This window comes from Salmo salar, chromosome ssa12, assembly GCF_905237065.1.
Source record: "Salmo salar chromosome ssa12, Ssal_v3.1, whole genome shotgun sequence".
Lineage (NCBI taxonomy): Eukaryota > Metazoa > Chordata > Actinopteri > Salmoniformes > Salmonidae > Salmo > Salmo salar.
The window spans coordinates 91,538,186-91,564,599 of record NC_059453.1 but is presented as its reverse complement, the minus strand read 5'-3'; the positions used below and the strand labels follow the sequence as shown (position 1 = coordinate 91,564,599).

At 43.4% G+C, this 26,414-nt stretch overlaps 1 protein-coding gene across 3 annotated transcripts in view; it reads left to right on the top strand.

The window, feature by feature from the left end:
* The window catches only part of arhgap9 (Rho GTPase activating protein 9), a 56,103-nt gene extending 31,176 nt beyond the window's left edge, over window positions 1-24,927 (top strand). For all 3 annotated transcript variants that reach the window (XM_045691931.1, XM_045691932.1, XM_045691930.1), the window contains 18 exons: window positions 1,396-1,524; window positions 1,740-1,850; window positions 3,972-4,061; window positions 10,001-10,060; window positions 10,403-10,561; window positions 12,611-12,715; window positions 13,124-13,185; window positions 13,367-13,454; window positions 13,566-13,661; window positions 14,296-14,394; window positions 14,505-14,622; window positions 15,173-15,292; window positions 17,632-17,730; window positions 19,887-19,964; window positions 20,611-20,664; window positions 21,395-21,526; window positions 21,912-22,017; window positions 23,613-24,927. In XM_045691931.1, the coding sequence (XP_045547887.1) occupies window positions 1,396-1,524; window positions 1,740-1,850; window positions 3,972-4,061; window positions 10,001-10,060; window positions 10,403-10,561; window positions 12,611-12,715; window positions 13,124-13,185; window positions 13,367-13,454; window positions 13,566-13,661; window positions 14,296-14,394; window positions 14,505-14,622; window positions 15,173-15,292; window positions 17,632-17,730; window positions 19,887-19,964; window positions 20,611-20,664; window positions 21,395-21,526; window positions 21,912-22,017; window positions 23,613-23,805 (1,899 nt within the window). In that variant the 3' untranslated portion in view covers window positions 23,806-24,927. The remainder of the gene's footprint in view (window positions 1-1,395; window positions 1,525-1,739; window positions 1,851-3,971; window positions 4,062-10,000; window positions 10,061-10,402; window positions 10,562-12,610; window positions 12,716-13,123; window positions 13,186-13,366; window positions 13,455-13,565; window positions 13,662-14,295; window positions 14,395-14,504; window positions 14,623-15,172; window positions 15,293-17,631; window positions 17,731-19,886; window positions 19,965-20,610; window positions 20,665-21,394; window positions 21,527-21,911; window positions 22,018-23,612) is intronic.
* Window positions 24,928-26,414: the final 1,487 nt, after the last annotated feature.

Below are 26,414 nucleotides of genomic sequence, written 5' to 3'. Positions count from 1 at the left end.
GGTCACGTCCTGTTAAGATACAGGAAACACACGCACGTGCACAGGATTGTTGTGGGGCCTCTCGAGTGGCTCAGTGGTCTAAGGTTACTGCATCGCAGTGCTGGAGGCGTCACTACAGACCCTGGTTCGATCCCAGGCTGTGTCACAGCCGGCCGCAACCGGGAGACCCATGATGTGGAATACAATTAGACCAGTGTTGTCCGGATTAGGGGAGGGTTTGGCCGACCTTCGCCTCTCCCGAGTCCGGCGGTGCACAATTGGCCCAACGTCATCCGGGTTTTGCCATCATTGTCAATAAGAATGTGTTCTTAACTGACTTGCCCAATTACATTACATTTTAGTCATTTAGCAGACGCTCTTATCCAGAACGACTTACAGTAGTGAATGCATACATTTCATACATTTTTTTTCTCCGTACTGGTCCCCCGTGGGAATTGAACCCACAACCCTGGCGTTGCAAACACCATGTCTCTACCAACTGAGCCACACGGGACTAAATTAAATTCAATAAAGGTTCAATAAAAAATAAAATAAATATTTATTTATTACCAAACTAGTTTGGTCTCAGGTGAGTGTAATGTATTATATGCCCCAGTGCTGCTCTCTCTCTCTCTCTCTCTCTCTCTGTGTGTGTGTGTGTGTGTGTGTGTGTGTGTGTGTGTGTGTGTGTGTGTGTGTGTGTGTGTGTGTGTGTGCGTGTGCGTGTGCGTGTGTGTGTGTGTCAGTGGGCAGTCAAGAAGAACCACAAACAGAAGAGGATGTGGCTTCAACAGAAAACATTGAGAGAGAGAGAGAGAGGGAGAGAGAGAGAGAGAGAAAGATACGCAGAAACACAGAGTGAAAGAGAGAGAAATGGAAAACAGAAAGAAAACGACAGAAAGAGAGAGAGAATAACAGAAACCGAGAGAAAGATATATACCGGTACACCTCAACATGTAGTCAGAGAGGCCTAAGGACTGGGCTTGTTGAAAACATTTACATGCACCAGTATGTAAGAGCCGGTATGTAAGATAATGTAAGCTATAGGAGGCCATCTGTTGCACTGAAATAGATTGAAAAGTAAAGCCGTGATGGAAAATCATCTCCATGAAAGCTGTAGTGATGAGGCTATACGATGCAGCTTTATCCCCATGTTATGTAACTATAGTCATTCTACTAATGCCAGCTGGGGCTGAGTGGCACGTGCGACCTGTAGACTATATATAATATACTGTATAATACACACACACACACACACACACACACACACACACACACACACACACACACACACACACACACACACACACACACACACACACACCCTAACCTGACATTTCCCCATCAAACTGTGTCCAACCTCATGTAACATGTTATTGACCTTATACAGTATAACCTCCTCTCTCTCCCCACCAGGTGTCTCCCCAGTCCTACATTTCCCAGCAGTATCTCCTGGAGTCTCCTCTACACTCTGCCATCCACCAGGTGAAGAGGCTGACCCAAGTGGAGCCCCCCAGCCCCGCCCCCGGCCAGCGACCCATGCAGGTTATTTTGTTAGTTTGTTTCTGTTTGATCAGTTTCATTCTGATGAAGGCCGTTGACGATGGAAATGTCATGTTTTTTTTAAACTTAAAATAGCTAATACAATCCTTTCAAACAATTAAAAACACACTGAAATAGCAAAGATGATGTTCATACATAAAGCTATTGAGAAAGACACAAAAAAAAGTCCCAAACATATTTCCGTTGTACCCCTGCAGGTGCTGGACCTATGGGAGCAATACTCGGACCCCTCCACGGGGCGATGTTTCTATGTCAACACTGTTACCAAGGAGAGGTCCTGGAAACCCCCCCGCAGAGCTCGCGAACGGGTAACAGACATACAGTGTCTTGCAAAAGTATTCATCCCCCTTGGTTTGTAATTGAAATTGATTTTTATTTGGATTTCATGTAATGGACATAAACACAAAATAGTCCAAATTGGTGAAGTGAAATGAAAAAAACAACTTGTTTCAAAATATTCGAAAAAATAACAAACGGAAAAGTGGTGCGTGCATATATATTCACCCCCTTTGCTATGAAGCCCCTAAATAAGATCTGGTGCAACCTATTAAGTCACATAATTAGTTAAATAAAGTCCACCTGTGTGCAGTCTAAGTGTCACATGATCTGTCACATGATCTCAGTATATATACACTTGTTCTGAAAGGCCCCAGAGTCTGCAACACCACTAAGCAAGGGGCACCATGAAGACCAAGGAGCTCTCCAAACAGGTCAGGGACAAAGTTGTGGAGAAGTACAGATCAGGGTTGGGGTTATAAAAAAATATCAGAAACTTTGAACATCCCACGGAACCCCATTAAATCCATTATTAAAACATTTAAAGAATATGGCACCACAACAAACCTGCCAAGAGTGGGCCGCCGACCAAAACTCACAGACCATGCAAGGAGGGCATTAATCAGAGAGGCAACAAAGAGACTAAAGATAACCCTGAAGGAGCTGCAAAGCTCCACAGCGGCGATTGGAGTATCTGTCCATAGGACCACTTTAAGCTGTACACTCCACAGAGCTGGGCTTTACGGAAGAGTGGCCAGAAAAAAGCCATTGCTCAAAGAAAAAAATAAGCAAACACATTTGGTGTTTGCCAAAAGGCATGTGGGAGACTCCCCAAACATATGGAAGAAGGTACTCTAGTCAGATGAGACTAAAATTGAGCTTTTTGGCCATCAAGGAAAATGCTATGTCTGGCGCAAACCCAACATCTCTCATCACCCCGAGAACAACATCCCCACAGTGAAGCATGGTGGTGGCAGCATCATTCTGTGGGAATGTTTTTCATCGGCAGGGACTGGGAAACTGGTCAGAATTGAAGGATTGATGGATGGAGTTTAATACAGGGAAATTCTTGAGGGAAACCTGTTTCAGTGTCACGTCCTGACCAGTAAAAGGGGTTATTTGTCATTATAGTATGGTCAGGGCGTGGCAGGGGGTGTTTGTTTTGTGTGTTTTGGTGTTTTTGTGTTTTGTTCTATGTTTTCTATATCTATGGTTAAATTCTAGTTTTCTATTTCTATGTTGGGTTTTTGGGCATGACCTCCAATTAGAGGCAGCTGGTTGTAGTTGTCTCTAATTGGAGGCCATATTTAGTTGATGTTGTTTCACTGGTGATTTGTGGTGGATATTTCCTGTATAGCCTGGATGCCTGATGGAACTGTTTTTCGTTGTTTGTTTATTTTGTTTAAGTGTTTTCATCGAGGAAATTAAGTATGAGCACTTTACCCGCTGCGCCTTGGTCCTATCCTTACGACGGTTATGACATTCAGTCTTCCAGAGATTTGAGACTGGGACGGAGGTTCACCTTCCAGCAAGACAATGACCCTAAGCATACTGCTAAAGCAACACTAGCGTGGTTTAAGGGGAAACATTTAACTGTCTTGGAATGGCCTAGTCAAAGCCCAGACCTCAATCCCATTGAGAATCTGTGGTATGACTTAAAGATTGCTGTACACCAGTAGAACCCATCCAACTTGAAGGAGCTGAAGCAGTTTTGCCTTGATGAATGGGCAAAGATCCCAGTGGCTAGATGTGCCAAGCTTATAGAGACATACCCCAAGAGACTCACAGTAATGTAATTGCTGCAAAAGATGGCTCTACAAAGTATTGACTTTGTGGGGGGGGTGAATACTTTCGCAAGCCACTGTAACAGGGATATAGAGAACACAGGGTCCTATGTTAATTTACAGATCACAGGGTTCTATGTTAATTTACAGATATACAGATCACAGGGTCCTATGTTAATTTACAGATCACAGGGTTCTATGTTAATTTACAGATATACAGATCACAGGGTCCTATGTTAAGTTCAACAGTACAACTATATTTGGGGACAGTAGTCTTTTTATCAACACTTTTTTAATGTCGCCAGCAATGAGAAATAGTAGAACAGATGTGCTTTCAAACTAACACCTATACTCTCTTCCGTGCTATAGGCTAGTCCGATGCAACCACAGACAATCCCAAGGGACGCAAACCACCTGTCTCTCCCAATCCCAGGCACAGAGAATGGCAACACGAACAGGGTAGGTCCACCTACAGCCTTTTTTCCCCCCACAAGGGGGGGGACTTAATGAAGGACTTAATGAAGTGTTGTAATGTGATTGTGTCACTAATGTTGTCAACCTCGTGGCCATAAACTAATAAAACAGGTGAGATGTAGCCTACACATAAAATAATCTATTCAGATATTTGCTTCCTTACTTCCTAAACAGTCTGTGGACTGCTCTTAATCTCTCCTGTTCCTAGGCCGTCATTGAAAATAAGAATTTGTTCTTAACTGACTTGCCTAATTAAATAAAGGTAAAATAAAACAAAATAATAATTTTAAAAAGTTTATGCGTGTTGATTCTAACGTAGACAGGGAAAGCTACCCAGACACTGAACCAGAGCTTTATGGACACCAAGACTTCACAAGTTGTCACGGTAATGCTTTGGCACTGCCCAGAAACAAGCCCTGACACGTTAGTGCTTGTAGAGATCTGATAGTGTTGGATAGTTAAAATTCTACCAACTTTATCAGAGGGCAAGCTGGAGCTAAATCCATACCGCTTATGCCTGTCCATTCTACATTGTGCCAGGCGAATAGGAACTGTGGGTTGTACAGTGTAACAATGAGCAATTACAACAATTGTTACAGAGTACTTACAGGAATAACCACACAGTGTTGTAAAGTAGAGATTGTGTCTGGGCTTCATTCAACTTCCACCCCGACTGACCTATAGTGCTAGTGTCACCATGGTAACTACAACGATAAGAGCAGTCAAGGAATTAAAATAAGTCTCTGTAGATAATAATACTGTTGTCCTTGTTACTGTTAGTAGTGTTATACTGTTGTTACTGTCAGTAGTGTTATACTGTTGTTACTGTCAGTAGTGTTATACTGTTGTTACTGTTAGTAGTGTTATACTGTTGTTACTGTCAGTAGTGTTATACTGTTGTTACTGTTAGTAGTGTTATACTGTTGTTACTGTTAGTAGTGTTATACTGTTGTTACTGTTAGTAGTGTTATACTGTTGTTACTGTCAGTAGTGTTATACTGTTGTCCTTGTTGTTACTGTTAGTAGTGTTATACTGTTGTTACTGTTAGTAGTGTTATACTGTTGTTACTGTCAGTAGTGTTATACTGTTGTTACTGTTAGTAGGGTTATACTGTTGTTACTGTTAGTAGGGTTATACTGTTGTTACTGTTAGTAGTGTTATACTGTTGTTACTGTTAGTAGTGTTATACTGTTGTTACTGTCAGTAGTGTTATACTGTTGTTACTGTTAGTAGTGTTATACTGTTGTTACTGTTAGTAGTGTTATACTGTTGTTACTGTCAGTAGTGTTATACTGTTGTTACTGTTAGTAGTGTTATACTGTTGTTATTGTTAGTAGTGTTATACTGTTGTTACTGTCAGTAGTGTTATACTGTTGTTACTGTTAGTAGTGTTATACTGTTGTTACTGTCAGTAGTGTTATACTGTTGTTACTGTCAGTAGTGTTATACTGTTGTTACTGTTAGTAGTGTTATACTGTTGTTACTGTTAGTAGTGTTATACTGTTGTTACTGTTAGTAGTGTTATACTGTTGTTACTGTTAGTAGTGTTATACTGTTGTTACTGTCAGTAGTGTTATACTGTTGTTACTGTTAGTAGTGTTATACTGTTGTTACTGTTAGTAGTGTTATACTGTTGTTACTGTCAGTAGTGTTATACTGTTGTTACTGTTAGTAGTGTTATACTGTTGTTACTGTTAGTAGTGTTATACTGTTGTCCTTGTTGTTACTGTTAGTAGTGTTATACTGTTGTTACTGTCAGTAGTGTTATACTGTTGTTACTGTTAGTAGTGTTATACTGTTGTTACTGTTAGTAGTGTTATACTGTTGTTACTGTTAGTAGGGTTATACTGTTGTTACTGTTAGTAGTGTTATACTGTTGTTACTGTTAGTAGTGTTATACTGTTGTTACTGTCAGTAGTGTTATACTGTTGTTACTGTCAGTAGTGTTATACTGTTGTCCTTGTTGTTACTGTTAGTAGTGTTATACTGTTGTTACTGTCAGTAGTGTTATACTGTTGTTACTGTTAGTAGTGTTATACTGTTGTTACTGTTAGTAGTGTTATACTGTTGTTACTGTTAGTAGTGTTATACTGTTGTCCTTGTTGTTACTGTCAGTAATGTTATACTGTTGTTACTGTCAGTAGTGTTATACTGTTGTTACTGTCAGTAGTGTTATACTGTTGTCCTTGTTGTTACTGTCAGTAATGTTATACTGTTGTTACTGTTAGTAGTGTTATACTGTTGTTACTGTCAGTAGTGTTATACTGTTGTTACTGTTAGTAGTGTTATACTGTTGTCCTTGTTGTTACTGTCAGTAATGTTATACTGTTGTTACTGTCAGTAGTGTTATACTGTTGTTACTGTCAGTAGTGTTATACTGTTGTTACTGTCAGTAGTGTTATACTGTTGTTACTGTTAGTAGTGTTATACTGTTGTTACTGTCAGTAGTGTTATACTGTTGTTACTGTAAGTAGTGTTATACTGTTGTTACTGTTAGTAGTGTTATACTGTTGTTACTGTCAGTAGTGTTATACTGTTGTTACTGTTAGTAGTGTTATACTGTTGTTACTGTCAGTAGTGTTATACTGTTGTTACTGTCAGTAGTGTTATACTGTTGTTACTTTTGAATAGTGTTATACTGTTGTTACTGTTAGTAGTGTTATACTGTTGTTACTGTTAGTAGTGTTATACTGTTGTTACTGTCAGTAGTGTTATACTGTTGTTACTGTTAGTAGTGTTATACTGTTGTTACTGTTAGTAGTGTTATACTGTTGTCCTTGTTACTGTCAGTAGTGTTATACTGTTGTTACTTTTGAATAGTGTTATACTGTTGTTACTGTTAGTAGTGTTATACTGTTGTTACTGTTAGTAGTGTTATACTGTTGTTACTGTCAGTAGTGTTATACTGTTGTTACTGTTAGTAGTGTTATACTGTTGTTACTGTTAGTAGTGTTATACTGTTGTTACTGTTAGTAGTGTTATACTGTTGTCCTTGTTACTGTTAGTAGTGTTATACTGTTGTTACTGTCAGTAGTGTTATACTGTTGTTACTGTTAGTAGTGTTATACTGTTGTTACTGTTAGTAGTGTTATACTGTTGTTACTGTTAGTAGTGTTATACTGTTGTTACTGTTAGTAGTGTTATACTGTTGTTACTGTCAGTAGTGTTATACTGTTGTTACTGTTAGTAGTGTTATACTGTTGTTACTGTTAGTAGTGTTATACTGTTGTTACTGTTAGTAGTGTTATACTGTTGTTACTGTTAGTAGTGTTATACTGTTGTTACTGTCAGTAGTGTTATACTGTTGTTACTGTTAGTAGTGTTATACTGTTGTTACTGTTAGTAGTGTTATACTGTTGTTACTGTTAGTAGTGTTATACTGTTGTTACTGTTAGTAGTGTTATACTGTTGTTACTGTTAGTAGTGTTATACTGTTGTTACTGTCAGTAGTGTTATACTGTTGTTTACTGTCAGTAGTGTTATACTGTTGTTACTGTTAGTAGTGTTATACTGTTGTTACTGTTAGTAGTGTTATACTGTTGTTACTGTTAGTAGTGTTATACTGTTGTTACTGTTAGTAGTGTTATACTGTTGTTACTGTTAGTAGTGTTATACTGTTGTTACTGTCAGTAGTGTTATACTGTTGTTACTGTTAGTAGTGTTATACTGTTGTTACTGTCAGTAGTGTTATACTGTTGTTACTGTTAGTAGTGTTATACTGTTGTCACTGTTAGTAGTGTTATACTGTTGTTACTGTTAGTAGTGTTATACTGTTGTTACTGTTAGTAGTGTTATACTGTTGTTACTGTCAGTAGTGTTATACTGTTGTTACTGTCAGTAGTGTTATACTGTTGTCCTTGTTGTTACTGTTTGTGGTGTTATATTGTTGATATGATAATATCTCTTAGTACGTCCCAAACAGCTCCCTGTTCCCTACATAGTGCACTATTTTAGACCCTATTCCCTACATAGTGCACTACTTTAGACCCTATTCCCTACATAGTGCACTACTTTAGACCCTATTTCCTATATAGTGCACTACTTTAGACCCTATTCCCTACATAGTGCACTACTTTAGACCCTATTCCCTATATAGTACACTACTTTTGACCAGAGCTTAGAGTGCCATTTGGTATGCCACCTCTCATTCTAGGCTTCCTTCACATGGCTTCCTGGTTGTGCATAGTGAGAGGGATGGTACATGCTGATAGTGTTAGTGTTAGGTTCCATATAGAAAGAAGAAGTTTATGCTGTGAGAGAGCGAGAGGGAAGGAGAGACAGAAGTGGATTTGGGGTTGTGGTTCCTCAGATGAAAAGGTGTGTGTGTGTCAGGAAGGTGCACTACAGCGGACAGTGGCGTGGACTGACTCTCCTATTGACTACCAAGGAAACATCCGTTTTATATTTTTGCTTTGTTTTGATCTGGACTCTGATACGGGTGGTATAGAGGCTACTGATGAACAGTGTGGCTGTAAGTTCAGTCTTTTTTCTTGTGTGTGTGTGGGTGTGTGTGAGAGTGAGTGTAAGATAGAACTGGCTACTGTATATTTCTCAGTTAGCTTAAAACACTCTTGTAGAAAAAGGTGCTATCTAGAACCTAAAATGTTTTTTGGGCTGTTCCCAGAGAGTTACTCTGTAAGAATATGTCGAAGATAAATACACAACGCAGAGACAGAGGATGAGAGGTTAAAAGGACGATAAGTCAATAGAGAACTAACGATCAATGGAAATAGTGTTTTTTCTGTAATAGGGAATTATTGATCAATGGTCCAGAGACATGGGAGGAATATGTCTTCTGAAATAGGATACTTGTTATTTGGCCATTGGCTAGTTTTATTGCAAGGAATTCTAATTGGTCAACGACAGGCTAGGGCTGGGTTATAAAACTACATGCTGTCCCTTTGTTCTGTGGAGAGAATGACTGGAGAGAATCACTGAGAGAGCATCACTGAAGGGGAGAATGACCATCTAACAGTCTTCCCTGCGGCTCAGTTGGTAGAGCATGGTGTTTGCAACGCCAGCATGGTGTGTGCAACGCCAGGCTTGTGGGTTCGATTCCCACGGGGGGCCAGTGCAAAAAATGAAATGTATGTATTCAATACTGTAAGTCGCTCTGGATAAGAGTGTCTGCTAAATATGTAAAATGTAACTCCCCGTATGATTTGTCCTCTTCAAATAAACCTATTTTCTTCCCCTTGATTTGCTTTGGGGTTTGTTATTAAAGAATAACATAAATCTCGAACAACCCTTTGAAGAACACTTTTTGCTTCCATGTAGAACCCTTTCCACAGAGGATTCAACATGGAACCCAAAAGGGTTCTAGCTGGAACCAAAAAAGGGTTCTACCTGGAACCAAAAAAGGGTTCTACCTGGAACCAAAAAAGGGTTCTACCTGGAACCAAAAAAGGGTTCTACCTGGAACCAAAAAAGGGTTCTACCTGGAACCAAAAAAGGGTTCTACCTGGAACCAAAAAAGGGTTCTACCTGGAACCAAAAAAGGGTTCTCCTATGGGGACAACCGAAGAACCCCTTTGGAACCCTTTTTTCTCTGAGTGTAGTCTCACGTTAGTGCTTGCGTCTTCACATTTTATAGATAACAGACTAGTATGACTGACTGTACAGTACGTCCATGTGTCCCAGTTTGTTCCAACAATATACACTTGAAGTTATAGATTTCAGCTGTGATAAAGCTATCTGTGCTTTTCACTATGGGGATCAGCTAATGTGGATCCTAATGAATACTAATATTAACTGACATGTTTGGAAAGAAAATCTATTCATGCCTTTTAGTGTTGCGTAATGTGTTGGTCATTCTAGGCCAGTGTTTGCTGTAATTTGCCTTTGTAGTGAAGCAAAAGACAAAATGTACTGTGGACTGTAAGGAAATAAAGTATTCTTCCTCTTCTTTTTATCTATGTTCCAGCTCTCTTCAGACTTCCTGTACGGTGGGCAGATTGCTGACAGTGACCGGGAGCTGGGTCAGGTGACATTTGAATGGAATGTAGAGATGAATGGAATGTGTGCAGGGGAAGTAACTTCCTTGAAACAAAACAAGGAACTAAAAGTTTAACAATACAACAGAACAATAATATCTACATAAATAAATGTCTCCAATGGTGCTATCAGAAGCAATCCTCTAATAATAATATCCTTTAATAATGGCTGAAATGGAGCTAATGGAATGTATAAAAAAAATGTTTTCATCCAATCCATCCCATTCACTCCATTCCACCCATTATTATGAGCTGTCCTCCCCTCAGAAGCCTCCACTGACACACACAGAGCAGCTGACTTGGCACCCCTCTCTGTGCTTCCTGCCTTGTAGAGCATGCAGAGAGCAGTTTCCTCCAACACCATCAGCACCGCAGCTTTCAGAACAGGAGAGTCTCAGGGGGTTGTCCAGCGACGTCACTCTGCCCTACTGCATCATGGGACAGAGCAGCTCAGCCACTCACGAACCATAATACTCCCCAAGAATGGCAAGGTACACACACACACGCACACGCACACGCACACAAATACTGGAACACATGTTAGCAGAATGACACAGACCTATTGTTGTCCGGTTACCCAGAAGTAAAATTCTCTTGTGAAAGTTAGTAAATTCCTGTTTTACTTCTGGGGGGGGATGATGTTAGAATGAAGTGACGTCTCCTCCCTCACAAACAGAAACTCTAGGCCAAACCACTCGATTACGCTAAATTCACATCTTTATCATGGCCCAAATAATACATTTTTGTTTTCATGAATGTTTACGATAGAGTCAATTTTGACTTTGTGGCTGTGCATCTGATAATGTTCTGCCTCTCCCTTTTGGATCCTACTGAAAAACACAAAACAATCAATATATTTCAAAATGTCAGTACATGTAAAAATGTGAACATGCTGTATTGTACTGTAATATGTAGTTCAATTATCACTGAAGGATGTACATCTCACCTGTTGTTTTGCCGGAATATTCGCACTATTGATGCAACTGTTGAACGCTGCAGATTTGGTTGCACCCTTAAACCGGCCTCTCAGAGAGAGACCATGGTTTACAACATGGTCAATAATTGTGGCCCTCATCTCATCAGAGACCACCGCTCTTGGTCTTCCTCTCCTTTGTCCTCCATGCATTCTCCCTCTCCCTGCCACTCTCCTTTCCCCAACAACCTGCCTTCCTTGATCCATGTTTCCAGACAAAATCATTCCAAAGCTGTCCTCTTTTGTCTGTTTGGTAACGAGACTTAAAACAGGACACTTGGGTAGGCTAACAGCTGAAATTACAATCAGCTGTGTTTGGAATGATGAAATATTCTGCTGAGATGTTCTATATGTTTCCATCTGGTAACTGCAGAAATGCACGACATTTGCCATCATTCTGTTTTGAGTGTGTTTCTAACAGTTTTGGAAACAGTGTGTTAACATTGGAAAACATGTGCTGCAAATATATAGTTTTGCAGGTGGTGGAGTATGAATGAGAAAAGAGTTCATGGATTTCGGAGAATGTGGTCATTGGATGCATTTTGTGTGAAAACAATGAAAAATGATTCACAGTTTGGTCCACATACACTTCTGTTTCGCTGACTGTGTGAAGATGTTTGACAATGTGACTTCAGTTTGGACCAATGCATGCAATTGAAAAAAACGAACAAGTGCAAACCGTTTATCATCCATACAGGCTTAAAAATCACAGCACCAGTTAAAGCACCACCTTTGTCCAATCCTGATTTGTCCAAATAATCAATGACAAAAATCAAAAACCAGGAATTACTGCTGCTGGGAATCGTATAATTCTCTGTGGGCCTTGGCAGATTCTCACCGTTCCATCTGTCCACCAGAATCTCTCCACCAGAATCTGTCCACGAGAATCTGTCCACCAGAATCTGTCCACGAGAATCTGTCCACCAGAATCTGTCCACGAGAATCTGTCCACCAGAATCTGTCCACGAGAATCTGTCCACCAGAATCTGTCCACGAGAATCTGTCCACCAGAATCTGTCCACGAGAGTCTGTCCACGAGAATCTGTCCACCAGAATCTGTCCACCAGAATCTGTCCACCAGAATCTGTCCACGAGAATCTGTCCACCAGAATCTGTCCACCAGAATCTGTCCACGAGAATCTGTCCATGAGAATCTGTCCATGAGAATCTGTCCATGAGAATCTGTCCACCAGAATCTGTCCATGAGAATCTGTCCACGAGAATCTGTCCACGAGAATCTGTCCACCAGAATCTGTCCACCAGAATCTGTCCATGAGAATCTGTCCACCAGAATCTGTCCACCAGAATCTGTCCATGAGAATCTGTCCATGAGAATCTGTCCATGAGAATCTGTCCACCAGAATCTGTCCACCAGAATCTGTCCATGAGAATCTGTCCACCAGAATCTGTCCACCAGAATCTGTCCACCAGAATCTGTCCACCAGAATCTGTCCACCAGAATCTGTCCATGAGAATCTGTCCACGAGAATCTATCCATGAAAATCTGTCCACCAGAATCTATCCATGTGATATTTGTCCAGACCTAACATACATGTGTTGTTCGTAGCTGGCTCAGCAGTGCAGAGACTGTTCCTACCCTGGGACCAGTGTTGTGGTGGTGGAGTCTCCTTCTCCAGCCACCTCTCCCGACAGCAATGACAGCTCCACACCGGTGAGTCTCCACTGTCTCCCATCTGTCTCTCTGTCTCCACTGTCTCCCATCTGTCCCTCTGTCTCCGCTGTCTCCCATCTGTCTCAGCTGTCTCCCATCTGTCCCTCTGTCTCCGCTGTCTCCCATCTGTCCCTCTGTCTCCTCTGTCTCTCTGTCTCCGCTATCTCCCATCTGTCCCTCTGTCTCCGCTGTCTCCCATCTGTCCCTCTGTCTCTGCTGTCTCCCCCGTCTGTAACCCCTGTCCCACTGTCCATCCATGGTTCTAGTGACATTTCCAACTCAATCCCTAGGTTGTTGCTGTAAATGTTTAACTTACTGTGTGGCACCAACGTGGCTCATCAGACAGAGCAGCCAGTGAATTAGCCCTCTATACCAACAGTTAATCTCCCCTACCGCTTCCATCCTCAGGAGCTGGAAAAAGCAGGTCTGCTGAACAAGACCAAGATAGCAGAGGGAGGCCGGAAACTGAGGTAGACTGTCCGTGATATGAAGGAGATATCATCTTCTATACCCTGTATCCACTGTATAGGTGTGGTGGAACTGTAAACATCACCCTGTGTGTGTGTGTGTGTGTGTGTGTGTGTGTGTGTGTGTGTGTGTGTGTGTGTGTGTGTGTGTGTGTGTGTGTGTGTGTGTGTGTGTGTGTGTTAGGAAGAACTGGAATCCGTCGTGGGTGGTTCTGGTCGGGAACAGTCTGGTGTTCTTCAAGGATCCCAAATCCCAGACCCCCTCCAGCTGGGTAAGATAGTCATTGAGTTTAACTATCATAGATGGAGTTGAAATACATTTTTTTATTTTTTTATTATTATTATTTTAAACGTCTCAAGACTGCTTTCTTATTGGTCTCCAGAAACCAGGCAACAGTCGTCCTGAGAGCAGTGTAGACCTGAGAGGAGCTGTGGTGCAGTGGACCAATGACCTGTCCAGCAAGAAGAACGTCTTCAAGGTCAGACACACACCAGGAGGGAGGGAAGAATCTTTGTTTTAGGGAAGTTAAATGTGTACATTTTAGTCTCACTGAGAGAGAAAGAACTGCTCTGGTGGTTTTTCTGTGAAAAAACATTCTCACGTCCTCTTGAGAGGAAGTTTAGTATCTGACTGTAGGCTATGTGTTGTAACAGGACTCTATGAGCACCAGGGTTCCAGACAATTCAATGTCAACTCAGTCTATTCAATACATGCCTTAAAATTCAATGCATATTTTATATTTCCAGAATTATTATTTGAATTAATTTCCCAAATTGTATTATTCTTTTATTTATCCTTTATTTAACTAGGCAAGTCAGTAAAGAACAAATACTTATTTTCTATGACAGCCTACCCAGGCCAAACCTGGACGACGCTGGTCCAATTGTGCGCCGCCCTATGGGACTCCCAATCACGGCCGGATGTGATACAGCCTGGATTCGAACCAGGGAATGTAGCGATGCCTCTTGCACTGAGATGCAGTGCCTTAGACCGCTGTGCCACTCGGGAGCCCGAAGTGACTGAAGAACTAGTAGTAAGAAGTAGTACAGTAGCTGGTGAAGTAGTCTGTGATTTGGGACTAACCCACAGTACTTTGTCTGTTTGTGTGGTAGCTGAGGACGGTGACAGGGAATGAGTTCCTTCTGCAGTCAGAGACAGAATCACTGATCAGAGAGTGGTTCAACACCATCCACAGTGTCATCGATAGACTGGTGAGTCTCACACACTGACACCAACTCATCAGGGCTTTCATCAGGGCTTTCATCAGGGCTTTCATCAAATGGTTGTCTGGTACAAGTTGAAATTGTCTTCTCTTCTTTAGGATCGGGAGAATCCCCTGGACAATGTCCTGCTGTATTCTCTGAGGAGGGCAGGCAGTGTGGAGATGTTGGACCACAGTGGAGACGAAGAGGACAGTCGAGGAGGATATAAAGCATCACGTGAGTCTCTCCATCCGTCCGTTACGTGAGTCTCTCCATCCATCCGTCCGTCACGTGAGTCTCTCCATCCATCCGTTACGTGAGTCTCTCCATCCATCCGTCACGTGAGTCTCTCCATCCATCCGTCACGTGAGTCTCTCCATCCATCCGTCACGTGAGTCTCTCCATCCATCCGTCACGTGAGTCTCTCCATCCGTCCGTCACGTGAGTCTCACCATCCATCCGTCACGTGAGTCTCTCTATCCATCCGTCACGTGAGTCTCTCCATCCATCCGTTACGTGAGTCTCTCTATCCATCCATCACGTGAGTCTCTCCATCCGTCCGTTATGTGAGTCTCTCCATCCGTCCGTTATGTGAGTCGTAATGTGTGGCGTGACGTGACGTGGCGTGGCGTGGTGTGGCGTGGTTCCTCCCAGTGGTCTATTTATCTTCACTTTTCTCTAAAATTGACAAAGTTGGTCTATCTTTTTTTGTTATACTTCTTGTTCCTGGTGCCCTCCCTCCTTCACTCCCTCCTTTATTTCTCTCCCTCTTTGCCTCCCGGTGCAGTCCCTCGTTCTGCTTCCAACGTGGAGAACTCAGAGAGGAAGCGTGTTCGGAGCAGACTGAAGAAGTTCATCCTGAAGAGACCTCCACTACAGATCCTACAGGAGAAAGGACTCATCAAGGGTGAGATCACTGTCTCTCTGTCTCTCTGTCTCTCTGCCTTCCCTGTAGCTCAGTTGGTAGAGCATGGTGTTTGCAACACCAGGGTTGTGGGTTCGATTCCCACGGGGGGCCAGCAAAAAAAAAATTATGAAATTCTATGAAATGTATGCATTCACTACTGTAAGTCGCTCTGGATAAGAGCGTCTGCTAAATGACAAAAATGTTTAAAAAAAAAATGTTTTAAAATGTTTTTTCTCTCTCTGTGTCTCTGTCTCTCTCTGTGTCTCTGTCTCTCTCTCTGTTTCTGTCTCTCTCTCTGTCTCTATGTCTCTCTGACTCTCTGTCTCTCTGTCTCTCTCTGTTTCTCTGTCTCTCTGTCTCTCTGTCTCTGTCTCGCTGTCTCTCTGTTTCTCTGTCTCTCTGTTTCTCTGTCTTCTCTGTCTCTCTGTCTCTCTGTTTCTCTGTCTGTCTCTGTCTCTCTCTGTCTCTCTGTCTCTGTCTCTCTGTCTCTCTGTCTCTCTCTCTCTCTGTCTCTCTCTGTCTCTCTCTCTCTGTCTCTCTGTCTCTCACGTTCTCTCTCTTTGTCTCTGTCTATTTCTCTCTTTCTCAATTCAATTTCAATTCAATTTAAGGGGCTTTAATGGCAGGAGAAACATGTGTTAACATTGCCAAAGCAATTGAAATAGATAATAAACAAAAGTGAAATAACCAAAAAAATTACACAAGTTCCAAAGGGATAAAGACATTTAAAATGTCATATTATGTCTATATACAGTGTTGTAACGATGTGCAAATAGTTAAAGTACAAAAGGGAAATTAAATAAACATAAATATGGGTTGTATTTACAATGGTGTTTGTTCTTCACTGGTTGACCTTTACTTGTGGTAACAGGTCACACATTTTTTTCAGTTTCCACCTCATTTTGTGGGCGGTATGCACATAGCCTGTCATCTCTTGAGAGCCAGGTCTGCCTTTGGCGGTCTTTCTCAATAGCAAGGCTATGCTCACTGAGTCTGTACATAGTCAAAGACTTCCTTTGGGTCAGTCACAGTGGTCAGGTGTTCTGCCACTGTGTACTCTTGGTTTAGGGCCAAATAGCATTCTAGTTTGCTGCTTTTATGTAAATTCTTTCCAATGTGTCAAGTAATTATCTTTTTGTTTTCTCATGATTTTGTTGGGTCTAATTGTGTTGCTGTCCTGGGGCTCTGTGTGGTCTGTTTGTGTTTGTGAACAGAGCCCCAGGACCAGCTTGCTTAGTGGACTCTTCTCCAGGTTCATCTCTGTAGGTGATGGCTTTGTTATGGAAGGTTTGGGAATCGCTTCCTTTTAGATGGTTGTAGAATTTAACGGCTCTTTTCTGGATTTTGATCATAGCGGGTATCGGCCTAATTCTGCTCTGCATGCATTATTTGGTGTTTTACGTTGTACACAGGATAGTTTTGCAGAATTCTGCATGCAGAGCCTCAATTTGGTGTTTGTCCCATTTTGTGAATTCTTGGTTGGTGAGCGGAACCCAGACCTCACAACCACAAAGGTTCTATAATGATTCAAGTATTTTTTGCCAGATCCTAATTGGTATGTCGAATTTTATGTTCCTTTTGATGGCATTGAAGGCCCTTCTTGCCTTGTCTCTCAGATCATTCACAGCTTTTGTGGATGTTACCTGTGGTGTTGATGTTTAGGCCAAGGTATGTATAGTTTTTTGTGTGCTCTAGGGCAACGGTGTCTAGATGGAATTTGTATTCGTGGTCCTGGGAACTGGACCTTTTCTGGAACACCATATTTTTGTCTTACTGAGATTAACTCTCAGGGCCCAGGTCTGACAGAATCTGTGCAGAAGATCTAGGTGCTGCTGTAGGCCCTCCTTGGTTGGTGACAGAAGCACCAGATCATCAGCAAACAGTAGACATTTGACTTCAGATTCCAGTAGGGTGAGGCCGGGTGCTGCAGACTGTTCTAGTGCCCTCGCCAATTCATGATATATATGTTGAAGAGGGTGGGGCTTAAGCTGCATCCCTGTCTCACCCCACAGCACAGTGGAAAGAAATGTGTTTTTTGCCAATTTTAACCGCACACTTGTTTGTGAACATGGATTTTATAATGTGCATGTTTTTCCCTCAACACCACTTTCCATCCATTGAGCTGCCACAACCCTCTTAGAGTAGTAGCAGCTCAATTCCATGGAACTGGGGATCGATTCAGTTCCTTGACATTTCTGTGGTGTTTGTTTTCATTGAATAATAAGGAAGTAGTGTCGTATCTATGAATATGTCCGTGTCTCTCATGACCTCGGATCACATTTCTGTGGTGTTGACTGTGAATCGCTTCTTAAACATGCTGCTGTTGTTGTCATTTACAGACCAGGTGTTTGGCTGTCATCTAGAGATGCTGTGTGAGAGAGAGAAGAACAATGTGCCTCGTTTCGTCAGGCTCTGCACTGAGGCTGTGGAGAGGAGAGGTACAGCCATAGACATAAAACAATGGGTACAGTACAGCCTCTGCCACTCACTCCCCTGTGGGTACAGTTTGGCAGTCGGTAAAGAAATATTTTGTGGAAGAGAGGAGATTGTTTACTGTACATTTATATCACATTGAACTGGTTTATAATTAATAAGGATTTTATGGGTTTTAAGTATTTTAACCATCTGTGGTTGTTGCCAAGGTTACACGGAGTACCGGTGTGTTGTTGTCAGGGTTACATGTTGTACCGGTGTGTTGTTGTCAGGGTTACATGTTGTACCGGTGTGTTGTTGTCAGGGTTACGTGTTGTACCGGTGTGTTGTTGTCAGGATTACGTGTTGTACCGGTGTATTGTTGTCAGGGTTACGTGTTGTACCGGTGTGTTGTTGTCAGGGTTACGTGTTGTACCGGTGTGTTGTTGTCAGGGTTACGTGTTGTACCGGTGTGTTGTTGTCAGGGTTACGTGTTGTACCGGTGTGTTGTTGTCAGGGTTACATGTTGTACCGGTGTGTTGTTGTCAGGGTTACATGTTGTACCGGTGTGTTGTTGCCAGGGTTACATGTTATACCTGTAGCTCAGTTGGTAGAGCATGGTGTTTGCAACGCCAGGGTTGTGGGTTCGATTCCCACGGGGGGCCAGCACAGGAAAAAAAATGTATGAAATGTATGCATTCACTACTGTAAGTCGCTCTGGATAAGAGCGTCTGCTAAATGACTAAAATGTAAATGTAAAAAAATGTTATACCGGTGTGTTGTTGTCAGGGTTACATGTTGTACCGGTGTGTTGTTGTCAGGGTTACGTGTTGTACCGGTGTGTTGTTGTCAGGGTTACATGTTGTACCGGTGTGTTGTTGTCAGGGTTACGGGTTGTACCGGTGTGTTGTTGTCAGGGTTACGTGTTGTACCGGTGTGTTGTTGCCAGGGTTACGTGTTGTACCGGTGTGTTGTTGTCAGGGTTACGTGTTGTACCGGTGTGTTGTTGTCAGGGTTACGTGTTGTACCGGTGTGTTATTGCCAGGGTTACGTGTTGTACCGGTGTGTTGTTGTCAGGGTTACGTGTTGTACCGGTGTGTTGTTGTCAGGGTTACGTGTTGTACCGGTGTGTTGTTGTCAGGGTTACGTGTTGTACCGGTGTGTTGTTGTCAGGGTTACATGTTGTACCGGTGTGTTGTTGTCAGGGTTACATGTTGTACCGGTGTGTTGTTGCCAGGGTTACATGTTATACCTGTAGCTCAGTTGGTAGAGCATGGTGTTTGCAACGCCAGGGTTGTGGATTCGATTCCCACGGGGGGCCAGCACAGGAAAATTTTTTTATGAAATGTATGCATTCACTACTGTAAGTCGCTCTGGATAAGAGCGTCTGCTAAATGACTAAAATGTAAATGTAAAAAAATGTTATACCGGTGTGTTGTTGTCAGGGTTACATGTTGTACCGGTGTGTTGTTGTCAGGGTTACATGTTGTACCGGTGTGTTGTTGTCAGGGTTACATGTTGTACCGGTGTGTTGTTGTCAGGGTTACGTGTTGTACCGGTGTGTTGTTGTCAGGATTACGTGTTGTACCGGTGTATTGTTGTCAGGGTTACGTGTTGTACCGGTGTGTTGTTGTCAGGGTTACGTGTTGTACCGGTGTGTTGTTGTCAGGGTTACGTGTTGTACCGGTGTGTTGTTGTCAGGGTTACGTGTTGTACCGGTATGTTGTTGTCAGGGTTACGTGTTGTACCGGTGTGTTGTTGTCAGGGTTACATGTTGTACCGGTGTGTTGTTGTCAGGGTTACGTGTTGTACCGGTGTGTTGTTGTCAGGGTTACATGTTGTACCGGTGTGTTGTTGTCAGGGTTACGTGTTGTACCGGTGTGTTGTTGTCAGGGTTACATGTTGTACCGGTGTGTTGTTGCCAGGGTTACATGTTGTACCGGTGTGTTGTTGCCAGGGTTACATGTTGTACCGGTGTGTTGTTGCCAGGGTTACATGTTGTACCGGTGTGTTGTTGTCAGGGTTACATGTTGTACCGGTGTGTTGTTGTCAGGGTTACATGTTGTACCGGTGTGTTGTTGTCAGGGTTACATGTTGTACCGGTGTGTTGTTGTCAGGGTTACATGTTGTACCGGTGTGTTGTTGTCAGGGTTACATGTCCTACCTGTGTGTTGTTATTCAGGTCTGGAGACAGACGGTATCTACAGAGTGAGTGGGAACCTGGCGGTCATCCAGAAACTACGCTTCCTAGTCAACCATGGTGAGGGAGGGAGGTATGAAGAGAGGGAGGATGGAGGGAGGGTTGAAGAGGGGAGGAGGAGGATGAGGGAGGAAGAGAGGGAGGAGGGGGGAGGGTTGAAGAGAGGGAGGAGGAAGAGAGGGAGAAGGGAGGGAGGTAGGAAGAGAGGGAGGAGGGAGGAAGAGAGGGAAGAGGGAGGGAGGTAGGAAGAGAGGGAGGAGGGAGGAGGGAGGAAGGGAGAAAGAGAGGGAGGAGGGAGGAAGGTATAAGGAGATGGAGGAGTGAGGCGGGAGGAAGAGAGGGCTGAAGGGATGAAGAGAGGGAGCAGGGCTGAAGGGGTGAAGAGAGGGAGGAGGGAGGAAGAGAGGGAGGGGGGAGGAGGGGTGAAGGGGTGGAGGGAGGGAGGGAGGGAGGGGGAGGAGGGGTGAAGGGAGGGAGGGAGGGAGGGAGGGAGGGAGGGAGAGGAGGGGTGAAGGGGTGAAGGGAGGGAGGGGGGAGGGAGGGAGAGGGTATGTTCTGAAAAGCATCCTACAATACACATCTAATTGTTTTAAGCCCAGAGTGCTTTATAATGGACATGATTTAGGATTCCACTCTGAACGAGAATAACCTGATTCCGATCTGCTTGACCTTGTAGGCTAAATGACTGTTGGTTGTTTTTTTGCAGAGCGAGCGGTGACTACAGACGGACGTTATATGTTCCCTGCGGAGTTGATGCAAGGTAGACAGACAGATGGAGACTGTCGAGCCAAGATGGCTCACAGTTTTCATCCAAATGCCTATCTGCATATCTGTGTGCACTGTACTCACTCCATACATGCAAAAGCACACGTTTGTTTGTCTTGATATTTTCCATGTGTCTATTGTGTTGTCTTTGCATGAAATATTTCTGTTTGAGTAAACTATATATTCAAGCACCTATATGTGCTTTTACACGGTCCATTGGTGTCACCCAGTGGTAGAAACAGGGTACTGCAGCGTGTGTTTTGTGGAACACCTTAGCCCAGCTCACCTGACCAATGTTTTGTGATAATAATTTGGACAGTAGATAGAACCTTAAATCACTCTCTTGAAGAACCACCGTTATTGAGTGTACAGATGTATCTGTGGCACTTTGAGAAACATTGTTCAGGAGGGTTGTATTGTGTTTGCCTTTCTCTCTGCCCTCCGACCATCGCTTCACTTTCACAGCCAGTTTCTTGCTGCTACAGCTACCAGCCTGCCAGCCTGCCAGCCTGCCGGCCGACCTGTCAATCAAAGTACTGAGGGAGTTTTTAACAGTAAAATTCACACATGTCCCTTCCTTCCTTCCTTCCTTCCTTCCTTCCTTCCTTCCTTCCTTCCTTCCTTCCTTCCTTCCTTCCTTCCTTCCTTCCTTCCTTCCTTCCTTCCTTCCTTCCTTCCTTCCTTCCTTCCTTCCTCCCTCCACCCCTCTCTCCCTCCACCAATAGAGAAGTTCAACCTGGAACAGAGTGAGTGGGAGGACATCCATGTCATCACAGGAGCCCTGAAGCTGTTCTTCAGAGAGCTTCCTGAACCCCTGGTTCCTTACTGCTTCTTCACAGATATCTTAGAGACCGTCAGTGAGTATAGACCCTTTCTATTACCTACCTATCCCCCTACCTACCTACCTAACTAACTAACTAACTAACTAACTAACTAACTAACTAACTAACTAACTAACTAACTAACTAACTAACTAACTAACTACCCAACTAGCTACTAGCTACCTACCTACCTAGCTACCTAAAGCTACCTACCTACCTACCTACCTACCTGCCTAGCTACCTACCTACCTACCTAGCTACCTAAAGCTACCTACCTACCTAGCTACCTACCTAGCTACCTAAAGCTACCTACCTACCTAGCTACCTACCTAGCTACCTAGCTACCTACCTAGCTACCTAGAGTTAGAAGATTCTGATCTGGAGTGTAACGAGTGTGTCCTACTGTGTGTGTGTGTTCCAGAGATGTCAGACTACCTGGATAAAGTGGACCGTCTGAAGTCGCTGGTACTGAGCATGCCTGCTCCCAACCAAGACACCATGAGGTTCATGTTCAGCCATCTCAAACGGTACGAGACACCACACCTCCAAGGGTTAAACCCCCCTGTCACAATACCCAGTGTACCCTCAATAAACCCTCTGTCACAACACCCAGTGTACCCTCAATAAACCCTCTGTCACAACACCCAGTGTACCCTCAATAAACCCTCTGTCACAACACCCAGTGTACCCTCAATAAACCCTCTGTCACAACACCCAGTGTACCCTCAATAAACCCTCTGTCACAATACCCAGTGTACCCTCAATAAACCCTCTGTCACAACACCCAGTGTACCCTCAATAAACCCTCTGTCACAATACCCAGTGTACCCTCAATAAACCCTCTGTCGCAATACCCAGTGTACCCTCAATAAACCCTCTGTCACAACACCCAGTGTACCCTCAATAAACCCTCTGTCACAACACCCAGTGTACCCTCAATAAACCCTCTGTCACAATACCCAGTGTACCCTCAATAAACCCTCTGTCACAACACCCAGTGTACCCTCAATAAACCCTCTGTCACAATACCCAGTGTACCCTCAATAAACCCTCTGTCACAACACCCAGTGTACCCTCAATAAACCCTCTGTCACAACACCCAGTGTACCCTCAAAAATCTGTCCCCTCTAACCCCAATCTAATTCCATTTCACCATCTTTCAATTGTTCTGGATGTCCTTCAGTCGTACATCAGTTGTTTAAGAATCAGCGTTTATTGTCTGGAGAAAAATAATATGCAGCATGTAATACCACTGACCACTAGAGGGAGGAGTACCCACATTCCTAGCAGTTGTCATCCAACATGTGAAGGAAAAGTGTGAAGAAGTCTTGGTGAGCGAGTGCTGTGGCTACCTGGGGGTTATATTTGAGAGAGGACAATGAGGTTGAAAGAGTGAAGGATTTAGGATTTTGCAGAAGTTAACGAAAATAATATCACATTTCATGTACTGCTCTGCTACTTAAATGTTACTGTCCCCAGGTCTAAAATAATGACTGTGTTGTGTTCGTGAGTCTGATGTTTGTGCCAGTGTGTGTCTCCTATGAGTCTGTCTGTCACTGTGTCTCTATCTCTCTTACTCCCTGCTTCTCATTTTCTCACCTGTCACCTTAAATCAATCCATCTACTTCTCTCCTCTATAAATCTACCCATCTCCCTCCTCCTCTCTTCCTCACCTCCTCTCCCCTTCCCTCCTCCCTCCTCCTCCCCCTCATTACCCCTCTGCCCATCTCATTCTCTCTCATCTGTCTCCCCCTCTCCTCTCCTCCTCCCCTGTGATCTCTGTGGGAATGGCATTTTTCAAAGGATGCCTCATGCTGTGGCTTTAACCCATTCCTGTGTGTGTGTGTGTGTGTGTGTGTGTGTGTGTGTGTGTGTGTGTTGTGTGTGTGTCCACACACACGTGGTCCACGCACATACCACTGTCCTGCTGCTCTGTGAATCAACAAGAATAATTCAAATGACAAGCAGATTGTCAACAGTGACCACTGAGATGAAGCTGTGTGTCATTGGTGGTCACTGGAATGGCACAGATAGAGTCAGGCTAATCCGCTGTAGAAAGACCCTGTAGCCATATTGTACAAGCAGTAATCTATCACTCTTTCTGTCTCATTCTCTCCCCCAGGGTGATGGAACATTCTGACTCTAACCGGATGTCGACCCAGAACATCGGCATAGTGTTCGGTCCCACCCTGATGCGTCCGGAGAGGGACAATGTTAACATGGCCATCAACATGGTCTACCAGAACCAGGCCGTGGAGCTCATTCTCAATGAGTTTGACCGTATCTTCAGACCCATTAACTTTACATCCCTCTGACATCCCTTTAGCCCAGGAAACCGAACCTAGAACCCACCCAGCCCCAAGTACCCAGTCAGCACAGAACACTGAACCTAGAACCCACCCAGCCCCAAGTACCCAGTCAGCACAGAACACTGTACCTAGAACCCACCCAGCCCCAAGTACCCAGTCAGCCCAGAACACCGAACCTAGAACCCACCCAGCCCCAAGTACCCAGTCAGCCCAGAACACCGAACCTAGAACCCACTCAGCCCCAAGTACCCAGTCAGCACAGAACACCGAACCTAGAGCCCACCCAGCCCCAAGTACCCAGTCAGCACAGAACACTGAACCTAGAACCCACCCAGCCCAGAACACTGAACCTAGAACCCACCCAGCCCCAAGTACCCAGTCAGCACAGAACACTGAACCTAGAACCCACCCAGCCCAGAACACTGAACCTAGAACCCACCCAGCCCCAAGTACCCAGTCAGCACAGAACACCGAACCTAGAACCCACCCAGCCCCAAGTACCCAGTCAGCACAGAACACAGAACACCGAACCTAGAACCCACCCAGCCCCAAGGACCCAACTCAGCGACCTGAACCAACTTTGGACCCAACCCCTCTGGTACTGTATCCTCCAACACCCAAACCCAGCCCAGCCTGAGCCAAACACAGAGACCAGAACCGACAGAACCAGAAAGGCTGTGAAAGGACACCAGCTTCTCCTCATGCTCTTCTTACTTCCTCCCTGTAGTATCAACTTGTGGTAAAAACATAGGTGGGTAAACTGATCGCCGGTCGCTGTGAAAAAAACTAGCGCTTCCTATACTTTCAATGCACTGTATGGCAAAAGAAAGAAAGGTGGGTAAACTGCATTTACTTGCATTGACCCTCCATTACACCCCCTGGTATCAACACCAGCTTAACTCACCTCATCCCACGGCACGGAGAAAGACATGCAAAGACATGGGAAAAGGAGGAAAAGCCAATATGGATAATGTACAGTATGTTTCCTTATCTCCTGCTGTAGTATAGTAGCAACTACAGCCAAACTCGCCTCCGCCAAACTCAACGGCAACAACAAGCTGTTTCATCTTTGTGTCACTGTCTATTATCTGTCTACAATAAAGTTATTGTGAAGTTTTCAAATTTGAACCTTGTCAGACTTTGTGTCATGACTGGAGAATGAATCCAGACTTTAAAAGACTTTAGTTTGGTTATAATGACAACGCAATGGAATGCCAATATTATGTACCTCGAGTCTAATTGTATTGGTCGTGTACACATATTATGCAGATGTTATCGCTGGTGTAGCGAAATGCTTCTGTTTCTAGCTCCTACCGTGCAGTATACCTAACAATACAAAACAATACACACAGTATACCTAACAATACAAAACAATACACACAAATCCCACAAAAAAAAATTTAATTAAGAAATATCAGAACGAGCAATGTCCGAGGCCGGAATATAAATATACTGTACACTGAGTGTACAAAACATTAAGAACACCTTCCTAATATTGAGTTGCGCACCCCCCACCCCTCCTTTGCCCTCAGAATATCCTCAATTCATCAGGGCATGGACTCTACAAGGTGTTGAAAGCGTTCCACAGGGATGCTGGCCCATGTTGACTCCAATGCTTCCCACAGTTGTGTCATGTTGACTGGATGTCCTTTGGGTGGTGGACCATTCTTGATACACACGGGAAACTGTTGAGTGTGAAAAACGCAGCAGCATTGCAGTTCTTGTCACAAACCGGTGCGCCTGGCACCTACCCTGTTCAATGGCACTTACATCTTTTATCATGCCCATTCACCCTCTGAATGGCACACATACACAATCCATGTCTCAATTGTCTCAAGGCTTAAAAATCCTTCTTTAACCCGTCCCTTCCCTTTCATCTACACTGATTGAAGTGGATTTAACAAGTGACATCAATAAGGGATCATAGCTTTCACCTTGATTCACCTGGCCAGTCAGTGTATGTCATGGAAAGAGCAGATGTTCTTAATGTTTTGTAAACTCAGTGTCTCTATACAGTATATGTATATGATAGTGTGTATGGACAGTATATGAATAGAAAAGGTGTGTACAGCACTAGTTTTATAGAATGGTGTGTATGGACATTATACAATAAAATACAATTTTACTGGTCACATACACGTGTTTATCAAATAAAATCTAAGTTTATTTGTCACGTGCGCCAAATACAACAGGTGTAGACCTTAGAGTGAAATGCTTACTTACAGGCTCTAACTAATAGTGCAAAAAAAGGTATTAGGTGAACAAAAGGTAAGTAAAGAAATAAAACAACAGTAAAAAGACAGGCTATATACAGTAGCGAGGCTATAAAAGTAGCGAGGCTACATACAGACACTGGTTAGTCAGGCTGTTTGAGGTAGTATGTACATGTAGAAATGGTTAAAGTGACTATGCATATATGATGAACAGAGAGAGTTTAGCAGATGTTATTGCCAGTGTAGCGAAATGCTTGTGCTTCTAGTTCCCGACAGTGCAGTAATATCTAACAATTACACAACAAATACCTAATACACACAAATCTAAGTAAAGGAATGGAATTAAGAATATATATATAATATATATATATATAATAACATAAATATATGGACGAGCAATGT